Source organism: Cibotium barometz, chromosome 41 (genome assembly GCF_041138505.1).
Source record: "Cibotium barometz isolate CiBa-2024 chromosome 41, ASM4113850v1, whole genome shotgun sequence".
NCBI classification, from domain to species: domain Eukaryota; kingdom Viridiplantae; phylum Streptophyta; class Polypodiopsida; order Cyatheales; family Cibotiaceae; genus Cibotium; species Cibotium barometz.
Genome location: NC_141086.1, coordinates 23,612,243 through 23,636,489, shown reverse-complemented (window position 1 = coordinate 23,636,489; position 24,247 = coordinate 23,612,243). Strand labels below are relative to the sequence as shown.

Below are 24,247 nucleotides of genomic sequence, written 5' to 3'. Positions count from 1 at the left end.
ACATAAGTCAGGGCCCCATCTAGAGCCTCTGTGCATCTCTATCTCTAGAGCTGTCATGTAGTAAGAGGCTAATGATCTCCCAAGCCAAGTCTACATCAACCCATTTCCACTCTCTTGGATCCCATGGCAGACCTAGAGATGACATCCACCAAAAAGCCAAAGATGCCATGGATTACCCATCACAAGAAAGGGGTGAGGATCTGTGCTAATGTTCATCATTAACCACAATAATCATTCGAAGAATGGAATCCCCCATCAGCTCCTACTATTGCAGTCTCACATGTCTCCAGCCACTTGCCACCTCATAAAAGCTCTCCCCTCCCTGATCCCAAAGGATACAAATCACCTCGAAGGGAACACTTATACCTGAGAAGACGCCCAGCCAATGAACCTGTTTGCCCTCAATCTGATGTACCCCTTGAAGGGTAATGCTCTATCAGTCTACTTCTACGAGTGCCTCACAAGTTCTAAGTGATGGTGTGGCACTTGGGCAAGGGCAGCTGTCTTAAGACTCTCCAAGTGCCTACTATGGAGACTGGTACCCTCTGCCATCTGGACGACTACTTGTATCCCGAGAAGCTAGTGGATGTCCTAAGTAATCGACCAAATAAGCACTCCATGTGATGTGTTCCCTATCCCTCTCATCCAAAGGGGAAACCAGTGAAAGGTATGCTTTAACCTGTCGCCATGCTCTATTTGACCATTGCCAACACGAGAGAAGAGGGGAGGCTAATGTGGGCATCCGTGATGATCTACAGTATGCTTAATGTCACGAGCTTGGCTATCCATATGAGTATTCACCGATGTGAATAATTATGATTACAAGTCATTTGGCTAGACTCCCAGGCAGGGTTTCATACTCAAGAAGCTGAATTGCACGTGTAGAAAACTTGATGATGGGTGGATTATCCAAAGTACAATTGCATTGTGCATGAGCATGTTGCTTGGCATACATTTTAGCTTCATGTGGGATAACTCACACACCCCTCATGATTTCACATGTGCATACCACGGGAAACATACCCCTCTACAGCATCCAAACATCTATGTGAGCCCTCTGCTGTGTGACAAAATAGTGCTACATCAGCTGCACAGAAGGGAATGTAGACTATTGTCTCAGCTCAGGTGGATCCTCACCACACAATCTGTCAATGAGAACTGCAAGCTCATCTGTTAAGAGCCCCAAGAGAGGAGCCTCCTTGTTTGAAAATTTCATCCCAATCATGCTGTATAAGGATCCTGACAGCCTCTTCTGTGCACACTCCCCCCCACCACCCCCCCCCCCCCCCCCGCCCCGCACCCAGTCCACTACATAATTCAATCATTCAAGGCTCTTGAAAATGTTTTAAGTTGAAAAAAAAAAAACATGAAGGTGCCACTAACCTTCCTGCAAAGTATTCTTTTCACAACATTAAACCCATCACAAAATAAAACTTACTCGAATCATGTAGTCAAATAAAAAATTGCTACACTTATTTGATGTATGTCTATAATTTTTGCTGTGTTCTTTTTCCAAAAGGTTCATATCCTCCTAAAAATTAAGTCGGGGCCATAACATGCCTTATGACACATTGACCAGCATTGTCTTTCACCCATTTGTCTTTCTTTGCAAGCTTGCTATCTTCAAGGGCTTTAACAAGATGCAGCTTTACTGCAGCGTACATAGCTGCTTCAACCTGTGAGTGCATATGGTCAATATCAATGCTTATTTATTACATCCAAATGATTTAAGTAATATTTTTCAAAATTTGGAAATTTAAAGGAATCAAAGTACAAAAAGATTCATTAAATTCGGAAAAACAAGGCTGATAGAAAATATTAGGGGATTATAATTACACTTTTTTTTCCCCGGGAAAAACATCCTTCTATTAGTTAACAAAAAAACCAGCCACGAAGGGCTAAATACAACCACGAAGGGCTAGATGCAAACTCGCCTCCATGTACAGGGCAAGGCTCAAAGAATCAAAAGGTAGAGAAAGATGCACTTCTCCTCCGGCTGGCCACTCTATGAGGAAAAGGCTATCTCATACAGGGGGAAGGGGAGGGAATAACCACACAGGTGTTCTATAATGCCAAGTGGGATCACCACCTCTATCTGTGAGAAAAGGGCCAAGCCGCTAGCGCCGGTCTTGTCCATCATTAAAATGTGGAGAATCCGCTGCCAAACCTGCTGGGCCAAGAGGGTCTGGCGACACACGAGAGAGGTGGTTTCCTTGCTCTTCGGTCCTTCTTATTGACTCCCTTCACTGCAGAGCAGCTAGTGGAGGCATTGACAGCTCTTCCTAGGGAAAAATGCCCGGGGGTGGATAGGCTTCCAGTTTCTTTCTTTCTTCGCCACCACAGGGACCTCATGGAAGGCGGCATTCGAGTTGCCTTCAATGAGATTATGATCACAGGTGCCATGCCAGAAAGCATTTCAAAGGGCTTGATACACTTGATTCCTAAGGAGGGTGGTGACAGATTGGAGATCCGGAAGTGGAGACCCATCACCCTTCTTGGGACCACCTAAGATGTCAGGCCTGTGGATTTAGCACAACTTTTGAGGACAGATATGCAGCCAGTTTACTCCGAGCTTGGGATCACCTCCGGCCGGCCCTTAGGGAGCTAACTCCAGCTGCCTCACAGAAGCGTCTTCCGTAGCCATTGATATCGAACCCCTTGATCCGTTTACCCAGTGGCCATATGTTGGGGGCCCGACCTCATGTATCATGGGGCACGTTGAGCATAGGACCTACCAGGTCCCTTAGAGATTGGCTTGCACACAGGTAGTTACCCCCGGAGGTTCAAGAAAGAGGCCTCACATAGAGAAAGGCTCATCATCGACATCGACCTGCTATTTCTCAGGAGCGACCCGACCCCCCCTCTGTGGCTAGGCGTGTTTACTAGGCATGATATTCTTTTGGCAGTCCACGGAGCGGATGAGGGCACTAGTTTGCTCACTTTTTCTATTTGGCAAATAAGAGAGATCCGGGGCCCCCTTGGAGGATTTCACTGGTTGCACCTTACAGCAAGTGAGGGTGATTGGATTTCGGTCACGTGAGTGGCACATAGACCCCTTGCCGGCCAAGGTGACCAGGGAGAGATTTTGGTGGCTATGGATATGGGGGAGCCGACCTGTCCCGCGTCTCCGGTGGGACCCAAGAGAGTGGACCACCTCGCATGATCCTATTGATCAAGAGAACACTCTAGATGCCCCCTTTTTTGCATATACCATATTTTTGTCTCGGATTTTTGGAAGAGGCTATAGGACAGTTTTCCGTCTCAAAAGATCACCCTCTTTCATTGGCTGATGGCACACAGGAGCCTTGCAATTGGCATGTGGTTGGCCATTGGAGGTCGACCAACAGCATGTACGAGGTGCGGCCACCCTCAAGAGTCTCAGTAAAATTGTCTTTGGGAATGCCTAAAGGCTCAGCAAGTTTGGCAACAGATTCTTCACATCTTCACGGTTGATAGCGCCTCAACCCGGATCTTTACATGGGACATCGTTGCTTGGGCCACAAAGGCTCAGGTTGACAGGGCTTATGAAGAGTATGGTGGGGGGCTAGCCCTTCAAGTTTGTCACCGTCGCATTTCGACAGTACCAGTCACAACCCCATCTACTGACCACCACCGGAGACCCGGCTCACACCAAAGATGGGAGATTTGCAGTAGCATTGCAGCCTAGTACATATGCAGAGATAGATGCAACGAAGCCATCAAGGGTACCCACACTCTGCTGTCCATCAGGAGAACTTGGCTCGACATCATCCATACCCTTCGCGGTGAGTGGGGGAAGTTGCAGGGTGGCTCTAACCGCATACGGAAGTGGTCGAAAGCTTTCTTGAGGCTCTCGTTGCCTGGCCTTTTTCTCACCGATAGAGGTGGTGATCCCACTTTGCTTTAGAGACCCCTGTGTGGATATTCCCCTTCCCCCCCCCTTCCTTATGAGATAGCCTTCTCCTCATAGAGCGGCCAGCCGGAGGGGAAGTGCATCTTCCTCCACCTTTCGACTATTTGATCCCGACCTTGTACATGAGGCGAGTTTGTATCTAGCCATTCGTGGTTTTATTTAGCCCATCGTGGCAATTTTTCATAAAGCTATGCGGAAGCTGAAATATCTGCTCCAATCATTACCTACTCTAAGGAAGGCAGATTATGAGTGTGGCAGGCCTGTGATTGTTACAGTTGATACTAGTCCTACTGGGATAGGATGGGCAGTAGGGCAAGATGATGAGGATGATCACAGGTATGTAATCAGATTTGGAGCAAAGGTATTAAGCATTCGTCAGCGAAAATATCCGCAGATCAAGAGGGAGTTATGGGGAATAGTCACTGCTCTAAAATCTCATTCTCAACATGTATGGGAAATGTGAGAGCATGTATGATGTAAGAATTGGTTTTGAAAGAATGCCTTTTTGAGATATCGTGTCTTGGAATGCCATGATTTCTGCACTTGCTCAGAATCGATATAATGAGAACGCTTTGGATTTTTTTTACTGATGCTACTGGAAGGTTTGATGCCAGATGATATCACCTTTTGTGTGGGACCTTTCAATAATATGGGGCATAGTTTTATCGAGGTGGAGGGACACCGGCTTAAGGGAAATACTTTTCCCATTGTCATAGCAGACATGCCTGATACACCCAGTTATGATGGGCTTACACCTCTTCATGTTGCTGCTAGCATTCGTGCTGCTGATGGTGTCGTGGATGCATTGACAAATGCTCCAGAAGAGTTATGGGCAATGACATGGACCAGTGCGAAGGATTCGGTTGGCCAAACTCCTTTGATGTACGCGTTGGCTACTGGCAATCGTGCAGCTGTCAAACTGGTGCAAAGCAAGCTGCAAAAGCTCCGTAACACAGATACTTTGGAGAAAAAGGGAAGTGATGCAAGGCCCCCACATTTGGCCTTAAGTATAAGTGGTGTGGAAGTCCGCCTAGCAAAGAGAGCAGCTGGAGACGTATTCGAAGGTGGTGGCTTGCGTGGCAAAAATACGAAGGCTTTCTTTTTTAAAAAAATGGAATATCCGAATTTTAAGCAAGAAAAAAGGAGGCGCAGTGTATTTCAAATCGGGGAAATTCGAATTTTTAGCTGCAAAAGCGAATGGAGCCCGAATCTCTTGCGGGGAAAAATGGGAAAGAACCAGAAATCAGAGCTACGAAGGGGGGGATATGCAGAAACAGGAGTGAAGGAAAAACCAGAGTTTGAATTTTGCAGAATATCTCGTTTTGTGAAGATAACTTCTGTTCAAGCCTTGTAGGGGTTTGAATTAGAGAGGAATTGAAGCTTCATCGAGTGATACGCTTCCTGAAAAATTCGAAAAATGAAGTGATGCACTGCCGATTTCATGCAAAGGATGAAGAGCTGAAGCCTTGGAGAGATGCCTAGGTAATCGTGTAGAAGCTGAGGCTGTCGTTTGTGAGTATAAGCTGCTCTGCTGGCGTCGACTGAAGCCGAGGAGTCACTTGCAACAACCAGAGGAGCTAAAGTGGTCGTGGAGTTGGCAAAGGATGATTGTCTGAAAGCTGCAGTCTTTTGCCATCCTTCTTTTGTCACTGTTGATGATATCAAAGATGTAAAGACTCCTTTAGCGATTTTGGCGGCAGAAATAGACCATAGGACTCCGCCTGCTTGGGCAAAACAGTTTCAAGAGATTTTAGAGTCCAAAAAGGAGGTAAAGAGTTTTGTGAACATATATCCAGGTGCGGTCAATGAATGGACTACTCGTTATGATGTGAATGATGAGAAGGCAGTTGAAAGGGCAGGAGAGGCACATCAGAAAATTCTAGAGTGGTTTGGAGATTTACTTTAGAAGTGCAGGTGCTATGGATATGGTAGAGGCTGATGCATGCTAGCTGGGAGACCGTCCTTATCCATGGATACAAATACAAAGTAAACTTGTTCTATCTTTGGATGTGCATAACCTATAACATCAATGTATAAAAGGAGTAGATAGACAATCCTTGAAGATATCACTTGTTGGGACTTAATGAGTTGGATCTATGATGCATTGATGGATTAAAGTTGTTATTCAAGCATGATGCTACCCAATAAACATATGTATCAACAGTTTGGCAGTTGCTCCATTGATGCTCTTATGGGTTGTATTAGGTCCCTTGCCTTACAAGGGGGGGGTGCTCCTTTTGTGTACATGGCGAGTGGTTACTTTAGTTTGGGATAAGGGAAGGTTCGTGAGTCTACAGAGGAGAGAGAGAGTGAAGCCCTGGGTTCTGCAGACAGACGAGAAAGTTATAACCTTGGATTTTGGTTTGAGCCATGATGCTTATGATGGTTTTTGGTATAACTCATATGTCTTGCTTAGATTTGGTATGTAAATATTATGGTTCCAGCCTCTGCTGGTGGTGCCCCTTGAAGAGTTTTATGTTTTGTTTCCTTGCTGGGATTTGAAGCTACTCTCACAGCCAGAAGTCTCGCACTTTCCCGGCGATACCGCCCACGTCACGACAACGTGGTGAGCAGAGAAGGGGGGGGGGGGGGGGGGGGGTGGGTGCAGGCAGAGAAAATAACGGGGGGAGAGGGGGGCACTTTTGGGGGTGGGCGCACGCGGATCAGGGGGGCACACGTGGGACAAGGGGAGGAGAGGGGGTCGCAGGCGGACAGCGGGGTGAGGCTGCGCAGAAGGGGTTGGGCGATGGGAGAGAGGGGAGAGGGCGCACTAGCGAAGACGATGCGGGGAAGGGGGAGGAGGCTCAGGCAACACAGATCACAGGGGGGGCGGTGGCAGTTTCAAGCTCGATGATGCAATTACACTTAACAAGCATGAAGGCAACATTTAACCACTTGAATGGCCCACAGACAACTGTAGAACACAAATAGTGACAATAAGCAATAAGATTTGCTGTTTGGAGTTCATACCCTGTTTAGCCATTCTTCTGGTGGAGTATCCAGTACTACAGGGGTTGCAAAAGGGAGATACTCTCCATCAGGGGAGAAAACACCAGTTGTTTCAAATTGGCGACGACCCTCTTCCCCAGGTGCATGGATTTCAAGTTTCTTTATTCCCTCAAAGCATTTCTTCAGGTGAGGCTGGTTACAAGAAATTTTTGTCAATACCCAAAACACTTTCAGTTTGATTCTTTCTTTTATATTGAAGGTTTAGAACTTAATGTATGTGCATCAGTTCAAAAGACTTTAACCAAAAAATATTTAAATGTGATGTAAGTAATTTTCCTTGCCTGAACATTCCGTGGATCTTTGGCTTGGCCAAGTATATCAAGTAGATCATCGCTTGAAAGAAAATAGAACCGCGGAAATTGTTGCCTCTTTTGCTCCAGATAATCATCCAATGACTTCTGGATTTTTTCCAGTTTTTGACCCATGCGATTGAATAGGTCCATCAATCCATCCACACAAAGTGCTTTTCGTGCGTTTTTGGTTTCCTGCATTGATCAAAAGTTTCACTCAGGTTTCAAAATGATAATGTAAAATCGGTTACTCTAACTTCCAAAGAATCATGATGTAATGGAGCCTACCTGAAGTCTATTCATGGAAGTGACAAAGCTATCATTTACTTGATTGAAAAGAATAGTCTCTCCCGGTAATTGTTTACGGATATCTTCAGAACCACCAAAAATGCTTTCCAAGTAAGACCATTGCCGTTGTACCTACATAGCAACACCTTTAATTAATGCCAGAAAATAGCATAAAATCAACAATGTTGTGTAAATTGTACGTCTAGACACAGAATGCATGCATGCATGCTACCACACACACACAAAGAGAGAGAGAGAGAAGCTATTCTTGTGTGGTAATGTAGTTTATTAGTGAAGGAATCTGGAACACACCTGAATGACCACTTCAATTGTATCAGACACTTGTGAAAGGTCGTGCTCCCATTTGTGTATATCCTTGGCAAAGTGGACATGTGCCCTGTTTGCTTTCATGGATGATAATGTGACTCTATGCTCTTCAAGTATAGCAAAGATATCCTCTGTGCTCCTTACCTTGTAGATCTGCCTAAAAGTGTGATTATTCAGTTCATGACATAAAAACATATTTGTACAAAAAGAGTGGAAATGTCCTGATAGAGCTTCATAAATACTTTCTTCTTGCATCAAACAAAGAATCAGACTTGTGTATACCTTTGGTACTTCTCTGTAAGAGACTATGTCAAGCTCAAGGGTCATCCATACGTCCTTTATTTTTGCTAGTGCATCCTCAATAGCAAGCTCTTTACTTGCAGCAATGCTAAGCTCACTGATGGCAGCTGCATGGAGATCTAAACGCAGTTCCGCAACCTGTAAAAAAAGGATAGCATGTATTAGATCGTCCAACAGCATACCCAGCTTGAACTCATTTGCAGCCTTAAGAGCAACCTTTTCTCTGCAAACAAAACTCTCCTGATTCTTTCTGAGGTGTAAAAAGATGATAGATTTGCATGTCAACCTTAGCAAGGGTGAACTCTTTTGAAGCGGGATCAAACTTTTGCCCAACTTGCTCCATTAATTGTTCCCAATGACGTGATCTCATTGCAGGATTTCGCAGGTCAACAGTAAGTGGAAGTGTAGACTTGAAGGCATCTATGGTGTCTTTAAGATCAACCCAAACCCCCCATCTGCAAGTTTATCTCTAATTGTCATGTTTGATTGATAGTCTTAAACACTAGAATTCTTATACTCAATAAATGTTTCTTACCCTTTTGTTTCACGTCCGATTTTGAATACACGCTTACTGAAAATGGAAGCTGATGATTCCATGGATGCTGTATCTAGCTCACTGAAGAGCCCATCTTTCCAGCTGTCAAATGCCTCCTCCCATTCCTTCTTTAGCATCCACATGCTTTTTAGCAGCTCCAAATCCTTCAGTGTCGCTGCATTCTCCTTATTGGATAGTTTTTCCATTCCGAAAATACTCATACCAGCCCACAAGGATTGGGATCGTTGTTGGAATCCTTCAACCTGCAGAAGAGTCGTATGTTGAGAGGACCCACTACAAGTCACTTTTCCCATAGTTTTAAAACTCATGTTCTAAAATCTTTTTCATAAAGCCTTAAACAGCACCATAATAAATGCACCACAAACATGCTTTTTATGTATTAAGACCAAGGTATAGTTTTTTTTTTTTTTTCAGAAAGGAGACTTTTATTAAGTATGAAAAAATTTTACAAAATGGAGATTTCACACCAAGAAAGGTGGAGATCTCAACCAATCAGGTAAACTATGCTACCAATAGAGTCCCGAAAGAGAGGACGTGAAAAAGATACCATGTCCCACTCTCTCATAAACTGGCCGCGCTTCCTCTCCGCAGCCCTCGAATATCCCTGGGGATTCTGGCCCAGGTAGCCATGATGGTGTGAATAATATCACTCCAAATCCTGCAAAGACACTGAGAAACAAGAACGGGAGTACCCTCAATAGCCTCGGTGCATCTAGCCTTCCAGATATTCCAGGCTGAGATGCTAGCAATAATCTCCCAAGAACTGTCTAACCTCTGTGCCGGAGGGACAAAGTGTGTAAGTGGCAAATCCTGAAGACAACACTGCCGAGCAACTCCTTGCCTAACCATAATGGCCAAGCTCCTATCAGTCCCCTCGAATCTCAGCTGTGGCCCAGACTGTGTCAACCAAATGATAGAACCAAAAGAAATGATAGCATCCCTCTTAATCCTACCAAAGAGGTGTGCAATCACAGACCAAACCCTCTGTGCTTCCCTGCATCCCCATAAACAATGGTAAACTCACTCCGAAACTCCTGCACATCTAGGGCATGCTGGGCAAGCACCAGTAACTGACCTCCACTGATTGGTGGCCAAACCACCATGAAGAGAAACCCAGATAAAGGAGGAAATCTGTGGCTTCCTATAAGAATTCCACAATCTCCGCCAAAAAACCCTCTGAATGTCCATCGAAATGCCGTAAGATTCCCAATGGGGTCTAAGAGTAGGGACACTCTGAATGTGTCCCAAGATAAGATGTCTGGCATTCCGTACCGTATAGCTGAAAAAAGGCATGCTTTTCAAGGGGTTACAAGCATCCTTCAACACCCACTCACCGGGGTCCCAATGCAAATGTCTGATAGGGCAGCCACCATACAACCACAGGCTAACACTCTCTCTGAACATCCCTGGTGGGGGGGGGTGTCAACAAAGACGCGCTTCCCTAACCTACCAACAACTCTAACAGGACAAATCTGGGGGCCCTCAATAAGGTCCTGCACGTCACATCTCTCCAACTGCCATCCATCCTGTACAGAAAAAAAGACCGGTACATCATCGCTCTGAAGAGCAGCAATCCTTCGCCTGATAGCTCTCTCCTTGTCCAGAGCCTCCTTTTTCTTGGAAAAGGCAGTGCTATGATAATGATGGCTGGTCCTCTCAAGAGCTAGCGCAATATTATGATGAGGATTAGACCGTCACAAGATCTCCATATCTCTCTGATCTCAAGGGAGATGTCAGCATCTAGATAAAGAGAGTCAAGGATACGGACAGGGGGAGAGGGCGAACGAGCCCCAGGCTCCCTGAGACACAAAACGATGGGGCAATGATCGGATTTGGTGGTGCCAGGCATAACAGCAATGCTGCCTCCTCTGTCCAAGGACCAATCATCCACATAAAACTTGTGTAGACGTGCAAAGATGCTCTCATCCCCGCTTCTGCGGTTATGCCAAGAGAAAGATAAGGAATTTGGCCTTCTTTGGAAGTCATCCTCAGTCCAGCAATCCCTGCCAAAATAGGAAAGCGTGAACCTCTCCCATGAGGTTCGCTCCAAAGGGTGTAAACCCCCTTCGCGTCCACCCTTCTTGTCAGAAGGTTGCTCAACCATATTAAAATCTCCTCCCACTATCCAATGATCAACCTGGGGAATGACATTTGTAATGGTGTCCCAAAAGGCCACCCTTTCACCTCTCACATTAGGTTCATATATATTCAAGATTCCCAATTTCTGACCCTCATGCATGATCAAGATCCACTGCTCTGTAGCAGGGATGATAACACCGTGCCCAATAACATGAGGCATAACAGATGCTATGCTGCCACCACTGAAATGCAAACACCCCCTCTAGTCCCAACTGCCGAGGACCAGAAGGTGTGGCCAGAGAGCATCTTACTAGTTTTGCCACACTGAGATCTATCCAATTTGTGTCCGTGCAACAAAAGTACATCCATAGACCCTCCTGTAAACAGCATGGTGAAGCTGGTCCTTCAGAAGGCGCTTCCTACCACGGGTGGGAAGCCCTTCAAGGCCCTGAACATTCCATGACACGATTCTCATGGAAGAGAAGAGGGTTTGACCCCCGATCTAAGAAGACGATGGGCAACCTGAGGGCGCATCTCATAATGCTGGAAGACGGGAAAATCCACGGGGCAAAGTCCACTGACATGCCCTTGTCCGAGGCCCTGCACATTACCTGCAGATGTACAAGAAACCTATTCGCCCTACGGGGCATCAAGGGCAATGGCATCATGCTGAAAATCCTGCAATACATGATCCCCACTCCGCTGAACATCCTGCATATCGCCCCCTCCAAAATCATCCTGATCTGAGATATCATCTCTCTGCAAAGATGCATCAGCTGACACATCCCTCTGACCAAAAACATCATCCTTCTGACACAAAAACATCAGCTGACACATCCCTCTGACACATCCCTCTGACCAAAAACATCATCTATCTGTACATGATCCGAGGAGGCCTTCCCATCAATCGCACCAGGGGGGCGGGCGTGAGAGACAGCTCACCACACCTGGCGGACTGAAGGATAGGAAGGAACCAAGGGAGGTGGCGCCTAAGAAGGACGCTTACGAGGCCTCCTGACCTCGAGCCTGAGGGCAATCTCGAGCAAAGTGATCCTGTTGTGGGGGTGACAAACCCGGCACTGATCGGGTTTACCTGCAATCTCCATACGTTGCTTCAAAGGGCCACAAGGGCCCCAAAGTAAAACATAGTCCTCAAAGAGCTCAATGTCACGGGCAAGAACCACGACCTTGGGGACAGCATCCGTCGAGGCATTGACCACTTGGGCAGTAGATGGCGGCAAGGCGTGGAGGGCATGCACTTGAAAAACTAGCGCAAAGGCAGACCCGATGACCTCTAACATAGGCCAATATGCGCGAGGAAGACCTGGGAATCTGAGAGTAATCGGGAAACGGTTCCGGTCTTCCTCAACAGGGTCAAAAACCTCTTCCAAGCAACCTAACATCTCGAAAGTGTGGAGCGCGGTCGGAGGGCTGAGCCGCCAGGACCCAATCCCGAGCCTGGAGACGGGACGGGTGAGATCCAAAGATTCAGGCAATGAGGGTCGTTTTGGAGTCTTTCTCTATTTTGGCGTAGAGGACCGCGAGCACGTCTTCGAAAAAAACAATGGTTCGCTCGGCCGAGGGAGATTGATTAGCCATGATGCTAATCAAAGAAAAAGGCCAACTTAAACCCGGATGAGCAGCAATCCGAACCAAGGGGAAGAGGCAAGCCGGTTTAAACCTTTTTATACTTGAGGAAGCCTTGCTTTTTACAAAGAAGTGATGCTTTTGCGTTGCTTTTGCCTTTTACTCTGCTCTTGGTCTTTTGAATAGTAAAATATTACTCAACTTTAGTCAAAAGTTCTTGTTTTGCTTTTCTAGCTTCAAGGCCTTGCTTTTCGCCTTGGAGCTACTTTTTGGTGGAAAAGTGGCCTTAGCTTTATCGTACGGCTTAGCCTCCTCTTTTCAATGGTTTCCTTGGCTCACGGTCAACCCATTTTGACTTTTTGCTTTTTCTTGCTTTTTGACCAAGATTGGTGCTTTTTCTTGAGCAAACCTTACAGTTCCTGTCCCCATGCCTTCTTCCACCTATATAGTGTCCAAGCAAGGAATCCATCACGTGAAATAGAGCTTAGAGGGCCAAATAGTTACACTATGCGCATCATGATTGGTCAGCTGAGTATCCTCCCAGCACCTACGAGTAGATACAACCAGATGATCTGGTTGATCTCATATTGTGAAAGATCAAGGTACGGAGAGTCTAGGCTATAATGAAATGGGAGGAGATGATCCATCTACAATCCACGTGCATGAACCCATTCAGCTACCTCCAAGTACTATACCTGTTGTGGTAAGGGTGGCGGCCGTCTTCTCTACGAGATGGACAGTGGTCAAACCATGTTGGATGCCACAATGTTTCAAACATTTGGTGTCGATCCTAAGCTGGGTTTGTCCCAAGCTGGCCATGGCCAAGTAGCCCAGCAAACATAGTAACAGTGATTGGAAAATCTCTCTTTTACTATACCATTGGGGAAAAGATTCCACCAAACACCCAACAGCAAGCACACACACTGCAAACAAGAGTCCACCTTTTACAGGAGCCCATCACGTAGGCTTCTTTTACATTGGAAGTTGGAACCAAGTTCCAGTTCCCTCTCCATTGCGGACGAGGTTCAGACAAGGAATAGGGACCACAGGGAAGGGTAAAGAGCCATTGTCTGGGAATACCTCAAATCCAAGGGATCCACAAGAGCAATCACGATACTTGTTCATAGCCGCAACAAGCCTATAGCCTCAAAGTCAAGCCAGGGTAGGGCAAGTGCCATTGGAAACCAAGTTCCCAGGGATCGGCTCGCTGAAGCTCCCGCCGTCACCCCCCTGCTCGCGCTGCTCGCCCCTCGCCTCCCCTTCCTCGTGCCCTGTCCCCCGCCTACCAGCGCATTTGCGCCCCCCCCCCCCTCTTCTCGCCATCGCGCCCCCCCCCTTCTCCTCGCTTTCTCTCCCTCTCTCGCGCTGAAGCGCACCCCTCCCCCCCCCTTCAGTTCGCCTTCGCTCCCCCCCTTCTGTTCGCCTTCGCTCCCCCCCACTTCATTTCGCCTGCGCTCCCCCTCCCCCCCCCTTCAGTTCGCCTTCGCTCCCCCCCAGTTCATTGCGCCTACGACCCCCCCTTCAGTTCGCCTTCGCTCCCCCCCAGTTCATTGCGCCTACGCTCCCCCCCCTTCAGTTCGCCTTCACGCCCCCTCCCCTCGTCAGCGCCCCGTCCCCCCCCCCTCCGCCAGCCCTCTCTCCCCCCCACCGCCTCTCCTTTCGCGTTGCCCCCCCCCCCCCCCCCCCCCCCCCCCTTTCTTCGTCGCCTTATCCCCCCCCCCCCCCGCTCTTCTTTTTTTTTTCCCCTTTTTTTTCTTTTTTTTTCTTTAAAAAAAAATCCTCCCGCCTTCCCTCTCCGCCCTTCGCGTGCAGCTCGGTTCTTGCAGGTATCGCATTCGCTCCGCCTTCGCCACAGCTTCAGACTCTGATGGAGGCTCCTCCCGCCCCACCTCAGAGGGACTCTTCTGCAGCCCCCTCGACCGCCCCTGAGAGGATACCCCCATCAGGCTTTCCCTTTCGCCAGAAGAGGAAGCGAGCCTCGCCGCAGAGGTGGAACGCCTCCAGGCACATTCCACCATCTGCCGTATAGTCGGCACTCGCCCCAGCAGAGGGGAGATCCGGGATCTTCTTCAGGCCCGCCTTCTTGCAGATGTGGGCAAGATCCTGGATGTACAGCTATTGGGCCGTGGACATTACCAGATCGAGTTCGAGGCCGCCCAGAGTGTTGCCAAGGTCCTTGCCATGAGTCCCCTTGACATCAGGGGTGCTCGGGCTTTCTTCAGACCTTGGCAACATGGATTTGACCCAGTAGCGGCGGAACAGGGAGAGCGCCTTTTTCATGTTACAGTTTGCTTCCCTGTACTCCGCCGGGAGTATCTTCCGCTCCTCCCCAGGCTCGGAGCATTGGTGGGCTCAGTACTAGAGACTGGCCCCTCAGCTGCTTCAATGGTGGCCAGAGTAGCTGGGCTACCTTCGGTCAGAGTGTTGGTATCTGACATCTCCTCTCTTCCTAAGGTCATTCAGCTACCTAGGATAGGGGGGGGATGGATAGATCAGAGAGTGGAGTTCTCGGGGCTCCCGAATCAGTGCTTCATTTGCAGACAGGTCGGCCATCTGGCGAAGGCCTGCCCTCGTAGGAGACCCTGACCCTCACCACAGCAGGCTACTGATGGCCCGCCCACAGATTCGGCTCGGCAGGCTGCCTCCGGGACACCTGCTCAGGCCACAGAGGCATCGGAGTGGCAGCCTGGATAGGGGCGCCGCCGAGGGAGACAGCCACAGCAGCACGTCCAGAGACCGCTACAGCAGCAGCCACAGTCTCAGCCTCACTGGGTTCTCGTGAGGAACAACTTTTCTCCCCTCCAGGAGGAGACCCCCGCGGCGACGACTTAGGACCAAGAGAAGCCAGCACCCCCTCCTTCACCCCCCCCACCCCCGTCCCCCACCACCGCCTCGCTTCCACCATCGCCTCCTCCCGCCTCCGGTTTCGGCAGCGGCTCCCTCTCCACCCCCCTCGCCTCCCCCTCCTCCCCCTCCGCCCGCCTCACCTTCTCGGGAGGCCTTGGCAGTTCCCTGGCATTCACCTGCAGTCCGGAGAGCGCTGAGCACTGACCTCGCTCGAGCATCACAGAGGAGACTTATGCCGATTAGGGCTTCACGGATTTCATCTATCCGCAGTCGACTGAGTCGCCTTGGCATTAGACAGTGCTCGGAGGCTTTTGATTATACCTTCACACGGCTTTTTGGAGCAGATGGCCCCCATGAACCAACACCCATCCGAGTTCATGTAGTGATACCTCCGGCCCGCGGGGAGGAGGCACTAGACTCAGCGGTGGCCTTCTTGTTCCCTCTATGTGGCCCTTGCGACCAGGAGTGGACTCTAGAGCTCGCTCTCAGCACTTTGAAGACTCAGGCAGTTGAGTTTTCTCATCACATGAGCGATCTGGAGGTGACAGATGTGATAGGCCGACTTTGGGAGTTGGCTCATTTTCTCTTGGATCCCGGGAGTGTGGATACCTCAGGGATTCGGCATTTGGTCGTTCGCATAGTGGCAGACTTAGCACGCGACCCTGGATATGTGTGTATACACGAGGTTGCTTTGTCAAAGCGGGAGGCAGTCGCCATGGGCCACAGCCACCACTGGCGCCTGATCCGGGATTCTTGCAGCACACCGGGTGGGCAAATTCGCAGCCGCTCTGATGGGGACTACTCTCCATCCAAGCCGCTTGCGAAGGCCCACCGTACGGCTGAGACAGCATCCACCTCAGCAGGGCATCCATGAGGATCATCTCATGGAATGTACAGGGCCTTGGCGGAGCACATTTTATACGCTATCGTGGTTGCTTGAGGCAGGAGCTTCAGAGATGCCTGGTTGGTGGCAGCATTGATATTTTGATGATGCAGGAGCACCACTTGGGTGAGAGCAGGATCCGGAGATATGGTTCGGTGATGCCTGGTAGATGGGACACTTTTTGGTCTGCAGGGTTTGGTCCTTTGGGTGGACAGGGAGGAGAATGCATGGTCATTGCAGATGTATGGCGGCAGGCCATTGTGGATCGAGGGATCATTGTGCTTGGTAGAGCACAGTATGTCATTCTGAGGATGCATGATGAGCTATTGGGCGTGCTCAACGTCTATGCGCCCAATCATGCTAGTGCCAGAGCAGAGTTCTGGACCCAGGTTACGGATGCATTGCCAGAGGCCGCACATTGGTGTGTCGGGGGAGACTTCAACATGCTTGAGGACCCGGCAGATAGGGTGGGAGGCAGTCATGTTACAGTGCACGGCACGGAGCTTGCAGCTTGGGACCGGTTGTGCATGTCACTGAGGATCACTGATGCATGGCAGCATGGGGCTTTCTCCCGGTCTCAGGACAGTCTTAGTTTCTCCCGGTCGGATCGCCGGCAGGGAGAGACTAATCTATCACGGACTGATCACTTTTATGTGGGCGACTGGTTAGGGGAGCGAGGGGGCTCCGTCGGCATTCTCGCTGGCACCTCATTTTCAGATCATGCGCCAGCTATCTTGACATTGGAGGAGAGGACACAGGAGCCCAGCTTGCAGTTGAGGATCCCAGAGAGGGTACTTACAGATCCCAGTCTCGCTGAGGATATTGAGAGGATCTGGCATGATAGTCAGTGCTCTGACCAGGATGCAGCGGGCTAGTGTGCCCAGGGACTCATCGATCTTAGCTCTTTTTTGCATGCTGCAGCTTTGACACGGTTGGGAGAGATTCGCGAGCGGGAGCATCGGCTGAGACGCAGCCTTGCTTCGCTACAGCGCCTTCAGGAGCAGCAGCCTGCATGTGAGTGGGTGGCGTCCCAGCTGAGCCAGGCACGCCAGGAGGTTCGAGAGATAGAGGAGCAGAGACATGAGTTTTACTATCGTCGTCAAGCCTCTCAGTGGACGCAGCTTGGCGATAGAGTGACTGGAGAGTTTTTTGAGATCACTGGGCCCCGTCATGCGCGAGCAGGAGTCCGCCAGCTTAGTAGACCGGATGGATCGGTAGCTACTGAGCTCGGGGAGATCAGAGCCATTGCCACTGCATTCTATAGAGACCTGCTTTCAGCGGAACCTGCCACTGAGGATCGAGATGTTTGCAGACAGACTGCGTGGGCCCATGTGCAGAGGAGGGTCACAGACCGTATGCGTACAGTTCTAGGTGCGCCTCTGTCAGAGATTGAGCTTGCCGAGGCCTTGAGGGTCTTGCCGCGACATAGTTGCCCAGGGGAGGACGGCTGACGCCGGCCTTTTTTATGCGCTATTGGGACCTTTTGGGGCCAGGCCTCCGCAGGGGCTTTCAGCATGTTTTGGACACTGGGGTGATGCCGCAGAGCTTTTCAGAGGGCTTGATCTATCTTATCCCCAAGGGGGAGCGAGTATCAGATGATATTAGGCATTGGAGGCCTATTACGATCCTCAATACTGTCTACAAGGTCTTAGCAAAGGCCTTGAGTTTGAGGATCCCAGCCGTTCCTGGGGGAGTTGATTCACGCTACTCAGACAGGATTTGTCAAGGAGCGCAGTATCCTTGACAACATCTTTACTTTCTGGGAGGCGACAGCCCGAGCTAGATTTCTTGGCGAGGACTTGGTCGTGATGCTTCTCGATTTTGAGAAGGCATACGATAGAGTTGATTGGGGTTTCTTAGAGGGAACTATGCTTCGCCTGGAATTTGAGCCAGGATGGATCAGAGGGGTGCCGGCTCTGTATTCCACAGCTCGCAGCCAGGTGTTGATTGTTTGCAGGAGGACGGGGGCCGAGTTTTGAGCTGACCAGATCAGTCCGTTAGGGGTGTCCCCTCGCCCCTTTTCTTTTTCTCTTCTTTGCGGAGGCTATGAGCATGTATTTGACAGCAGAGGAGGTCGGTTTGAGAGGACTTCAGCTCCCAGTCCGGGGGGACGACCTGCTTGATGCTGAGTTTGCAGACGACACGGGCTTATTTTTGCATGGCCAAGAGGCCAATCTTCTTCGGGCAGAGCAGTCGCTCCAGGTTGTTAGTGCAGCTTCGGGAGCATTAATCAATTGGCACAAGACAGTGGCCTTTTGGATCAATAGTGCTCCCACTCCGGCATGGAGCCCGGACCCCGGTTTTAGATGGATTCCTCCAGGCACAGCAGTGCGGTATTTGGGATGCCAGATTCGCCTAGATTTGTCACCTGAGCAGCAGATTGCCCCGCTTCTTCTGAGCATTCGGAAGAAGCTTTTGTATTGGAGTACAGCTCGACTATCCTTGGCTGGGAGGGTGGTGGTGGCAAATCAGGTGCTGTTAGCGACCATGTGGTACATTACGTCTTGCTGGATCTTCTCGAGCTCTTGCATCAGCCACGTACAGAGGCTGATCAGGAACTTTCTGTGGTCTGGGCGGGACGGTCAGCCAGCTCGGGCAAAGGTTGCATGGGCAGTTATTACACTTCCGCTGGCTCAAGGCGGTTTGGGCATTATAGATCCAGTCGATCAGAGTAGAGCTTTATTGGGGAAGCTTATCGTTCAGGGGTTGCTTCCAGGCGCTGAGCCTTGGAAAGAGCTCCTCTTGCAGCGGGTGCAGGCTCGGGCGCCCCCAGCAGGGGGCACTTGGGCACCAGAGATTCGCTGGATCTTTATAGAGATGAGGAGGACAGGCCTCAGTAGAGGATGGGAGGATAGATTTGCTTTGAGTATCCTGAAAGCTTGGGAGCTGCTGAGACCGGGGCTCTCTCAGCGACCTCCTCCTTGTGTTGAGGAGCGGGCCAGACAGACGCTCATCTGGAGCCCAGCAGTTCGCACAGCGCAGGGTCATATGCTGGGTTCTCGGTCTCGGCTAGCCTGGGGGCCTTTAGCGGCAGGCCCAGCTCGTAGTTTTGGAGACTGGCAGGCCTTCTGCAGTCTACCAGAGGAGATCCAGGTGGAGAGGCTGAGTCACTTCAGAGGGGGGTTGATTATGAGGGATGATATTCAGGAGGCACTCACAGAGGAGTGGTTCACGCCTCTCGAGCCAGTGGCCCCACGGTGGATGGGAGCCTTTACACAGTTGGAGATCCTGATTGCTGTCAGAGCTTGCACTGAGGATGGCAGTTGCCTCTACTTTGAGATTCAGGATGAGGGCAGACTCCAGAGAGTGGAGGTGGAGTCACCTTTGGTTGCAGAGTGCACCTTGCAGAGGATTCGGGTAGTGGCCGCCGTTTCTCGGAAGTGGCATATTGATCCCGACCCTGCTGATGTGCTCCCGGATTGGCGCATATGGGCATATGCAGCGCGCCCCTTGGCCCGGCTACAGTGGGACCCCGAGGAGTACGAGTGGCATGATCCTTATGCATCCCTTGAGGCCACAGAGATCACCTTTTTCCAGTATACTGTTCGGCTAGGGCGACATATTTTGACGGCGAGGAGGACGGTCTCTCCAGCGGCAGCGGGGCATTGGCGACTACAGGGACTCTCACAGGAGTTCCTGGAGGATTTTTGGGCTCGGCTCTGGGCTAGTTGACAGGCCCGCAGGATCTCGACTTTTCAGTGGCTGGTCGCCCATAGGGGCTCAGCAGTTGGTACTTGGCTTGTTTACAGCGGTCTTTCCGCGGCCTGCGTCCGATGCGGCCACCCTATGGAGACACAGAGACATTGCCTTTGGGATTGCCCTCAGGCGCAGCAGATTTGGTTGCGGATGCTGCGTATTCTGGCCCCCCTCTCTCCAAAGGGTATGTTTACGTGGGGTGCCGCTGCTTGGTCGACTTTGTCAAGGCCTGCTATGGGCTATGAGATGGAGCAGGGCAGTCAGGCCATCAGATTTATGAGGGGCTAGCCTCGCCTGGTTCCGGCACCGGATTTCTCGTCCGCCAGCTGGACACAGGAGAGGGATTTACGATGGGAGCTCCTCAGCAGTCTCACCATCTGGTTCACCTGGAGGGCCCGGTGCTTTACGGCCTTTGAGGGGAGATTGGAGCCACCAGCAGAGACTGTACGGGGGATTTGGCAGGAGTTGATCCACACCCTGCGAGGACAGTACGACCGCCGGGGAGACTCGGATGAGGCGATCTTACGGCGCCAGGCCTTTCACACCACTTGGCGCTGTGGCCCTTTCTACACCTTACACACGGGATCCCCCCGTTGGCACTACAGGCCACCTGTTTGGCTCTTTCCCCCCACTATTGTATGATTTAGCCTCTCAGTTCTTTGTACTGATGCTTGTATTTTGCAGCACCTAGGGAGAGTCTCCCGGGCTGCCATGCTGTATTCACTGCTCTGTCTCTCTTATGAGCAGGCGAGATCTTTTGTAGCCCTACGGGCGTTTTTTATATAACTAATGAAAGGATCTTTTCTCGGAAAAAAAAAAGTGCCATTGGAAACCGCACAGCCCAACCCCATGGGGCAAGAAATTCCAAACCCCGAAATGGAGGAATTCATGTAACCACTCCCTTACGTTCCACCACCATGTGAATAGGATCACTTTTGAAGTTGTGACTCCTCATCCCGTCTTACCACTTTGAGCTGTCACATTACATCTCTATCCCTATATCTGAACAAAGAGTTCCATTCCAAGGCATCTTTGGACTAAGTCGTCTAACAATCTCCTTTGGAGACCCACTGAGATCAAACTGAATCATCTCAGAACCAAGGGGGATCAGGCTGGTGTTGCAGGGAGAGTTACTGCACAGAGACTGACAAGGGCAACAAGTGGCAGAGACTGACAGGGACAAGAGATGGGTGCTTGGCTGACACGGGCAGGCTTCGGGCAGAGAAGGGCTGCAATGGGCTGGTTGGCAGCAAACGTACACAATTGCGGACCAATTAGCGAGGAGAAATTGAAATTAGGATATTGAATTTGAAAAATTAGGGTTGCTGGTTGAGCAGGAAGGCAAGGAGCTGAAGTGAAGAGCACAAACATTAGGGTTATAGGCTGTACATCAAACTTCTCAAAGTTAGGGTTACAGGCTGTACGTGTGGAGCCATAGCCTTCACAGTAAAAGCAGCTTACATCCTCCTATGGTTGTTGTGAAAGAAGCTAGTAAGAGATAGAAAAAGCTTGCATAGTATAAGGGTTTTGGCATATGTTCGGGTTCCTGAGGGAATAACAGAAGGTGCTTCACTGAGCATCCTCGATCATGTTTCTGAGTGACATGGAATTTGAGTTGGCGGTTCCATCCTTGATGAGAAACCATTCTTTGCACTTCTTTGGGTTACACCAAATGACACAAAGTTTAAGCTCTAGCTCTTACTATTACCTTGATCAGTCTGATAGTTAGCTAATGAGGCCAGTAAGATCATTCAACCATCCCCGATAAAGAGAGATCCTTTTTTGTTTTCTCAAATGTCTAGGTTGTTTGTTTCCCCCCTTAGATTCCCTCCCTCCCCAGAGAGTTTCTATGGGTTGAATTGTTATATCTAGCCACAAGCTTTTGCTATCTTGAACTGGAACGTTCTTAAAAGATGTGCTACACAACTATACTATATAGGTTCTTTGTGTACCATGGGAACCTTTGCATTGTCCTATGAGTCACGCAAACCTACCTTAGAGTGCAACAGATACTTCAAGTGACACTTCACAATCTCTCCAATAAGATCACCTCTTCTGCACACAAGTGCTTGATCAAAAAGTATGTGTGGGGATTCCAGTCTAAATCACGTGCGCCCATGGAGAGAACTACAAAGGTGAATATTATTTTTGTGAATGTCACTACATTCACATCTGTCCACAACTTGTATCTAATATGTGTGTGCTTAGAAAAAGTCTTAAGCTTTTGCATGGATATACAAGGAATTGAATCCTAGCTCAATAATCTCAACTAGATTTCAAGCTTGCTCAAGGTTCTTGATCCCGACAAAGCAATCCCCTCTAAATGCGCCAATAGATAGATAGTTCCATTGAATTATGAAAAGACTCTAACAACCATTTTCTTTGATTGCCTTGCAAACGTAGACCAATTACATGAGTTAGGTGACCCTCTGAAAAAGTGTCTACCACGAGGTGCAGCCAACTTGTCTGAATGTTTGCATGTGGGACCGATTGTTTGCCACTTTGTTTGCCACTAGGAAGCTCGGGCTCCCATGGCCAAGGAGAGAGGGCCGCCACCATGATCAAATATCAGGTCCAAGTGGTCGTCCTGCTGAAGGGCACGTGCTGAGGACAATCTCCACCAAGGGCTTCCCTATACTTGAAGCTCAATCTGCATGTGCAGGGATGGGAGGTGTTGAAAACCATGACCTTGGTTTTACCAAGGTTAACAGTCAGATCTCGCTGTGTACAGAAAACCTGTAGAGCATCCACGTGTCTCTGAAGCCCCTTGGCTGAATCTGATATGAGCACAGAGTAGGAGGGCAATGGGTATGCCTGCTGCAAGTGGAGCACCTGGCCCGCCTAATCTGTCAATGAAACTGGAGATATCATCAATGTGAAGGCCAAAAAGAGTGGGTGATAAAGAGCAGCCATTTTTCACCCCGATAGTACTAGAGATCTCGAGTGACATCCCTCCCGGGGCTCTTACCCGCTGTGACTGACTCATAAAGAGCAACGATGCTCCAAATCATGTCAAATGCAGCCCCGGTCACCTGTAGGCAGTCGGGCCCAGGGAACAAAGCAGCAATAGATCCTTCGATGGCATGCTCTGCCCTCTTTGATGATGGCTCGAAGGGTGATGATGTCCGGAAGCCTGCCTGTCTTGGGGCCATACATCATTGTCTCTCTACAAAGGAACTGATGTTCTACTTAAGAAAGGATGGCTGAAGTTAGGGTTTTCAGCCAAAAGACCAAAAACTACAGCAAACAAATGGGACTGTTTTGCTGAATTGGAGCCATTGGGAGTGTGTAGAAGGAAGAATATGACCCGGAAACAATCTTGGATGCCTGAGAAACACTCTACAAACTTGAATATGGAGTTGGGAGAGTAGAAGTGCAGAAAATACAGCCATAGGGTATTTTGATTTTTCCTAGAGAAGAGAACCCTCACAGAGCTCCCTGTACTGCCCCCCCATGCGCTTCCTGCCCCCTCCTCCCACCTCGCCCTGCCCTTCCCCTCATCCTGCCCCCCCATCCAGCCTGCCTTCTCCACCTTGCTCCTGTCTTTGTGCCTGCCATTGCCCCTGCCCGCCATTGCTACTGTCGCTCCCCAAGTATGGAACTTTTTTTTAACAAGTTTCAATTTGGCCTTTCATTTTGATTAGCATCATGGCTAATCAACCTCCTCCGGCCGGGCGAACCATCCATTTTTCACAAGACAAGCTTGAGTTCCTCTTCGCCGAAATTGAGAAAGGCTCCAAGACGACACTCATTGGAAAAATATTTGGCTCTCACCCCTCTCATATTCAGGCCCGTGACTGGGTACTTGCGGCGTTGCCTTCCGACTCCACACTCCACTTTAAATATGTGAGGCTACTTGGGAGAGGATTCTTCCAAGTAGACTTTGATGCAGAGGAGGCAGTCTCAGAAGTGCTCAAGGGCAGCCCCTTCCCTTTGGGCCCAAGGAAGATTTTCTTCCTACCGTACACTAGCTACTTTGACCCTGTCAAAGAAGACCAGAACCATTACCCTATAACACTCAAATTCCCAGGTCTTCCTCATGCGTATTGGCCATTGTTGGAGGCCATTGGGGCAGCCATCCCTGGTTTTACCACTTCTGCTGCCCAAGCGATCACTACCTCGGCTGATGTTGTTCCCACGGTTATGGTGTTGGCTCGTGACAGTGCGCCCTTTGAGGATTTTGTGCTGCTTCACGAACCTAATGGTCCCTTGAAGCAACGTATGGAGATGTCTGGCAGACCTAACCAGTGCCAGGTCTGTCATTAGGTGGGGCACTTTGCGTGGCATTGCCCTAGGGCTAAGGGTCGTAGGAGGCGGTGCAACCGAGCTCCCCAAGTGACATAGCCTATTGCTCCACGTTGGCCAGCCTTTTGCCAAGAGTGGAAGGTCGTCTCTCACGACCGCCCTCCAGGTGCGATCGCAATGTACACAAAGATGATGTATTGAGTCACAGTGATGAGTTTGCGGTGTCATCCTCATAGAAGGATGTTGCA

The 24,247-nt window shown here is 49.7% G+C and overlaps 1 protein-coding gene across 1 annotated transcript in view; it reads right to left on the bottom strand.

Moving 5' to 3' along the window:
- LOC147614793 (dynein-1-beta heavy chain, flagellar inner arm I1 complex-like) overlaps positions 1-24,247 on the bottom strand; it is a 245,393-nt gene that overhangs the window by 131,337 nt on the left and 89,809 nt on the right. Inside the window, exons 23-30 of the mRNA XM_086780141.1 lie at positions 8,642-8,904; positions 8,393-8,561; positions 8,089-8,244; positions 7,792-7,959; positions 7,480-7,611; positions 7,183-7,386; positions 6,863-7,033; positions 1,561-1,676 (exon numbers count right to left, since the gene is read on the bottom strand). Of these exons, the coding sequence (XP_086636267.1) occupies positions 1,561-1,676; positions 6,863-7,033; positions 7,183-7,386; positions 7,480-7,611; positions 7,792-7,959; positions 8,089-8,244; positions 8,393-8,561; positions 8,642-8,904 (1,379 nt within the window). The remainder of the gene's footprint in view (positions 1-1,560; positions 1,677-6,862; positions 7,034-7,182; positions 7,387-7,479; positions 7,612-7,791; positions 7,960-8,088; positions 8,245-8,392; positions 8,562-8,641; positions 8,905-24,247) is intronic.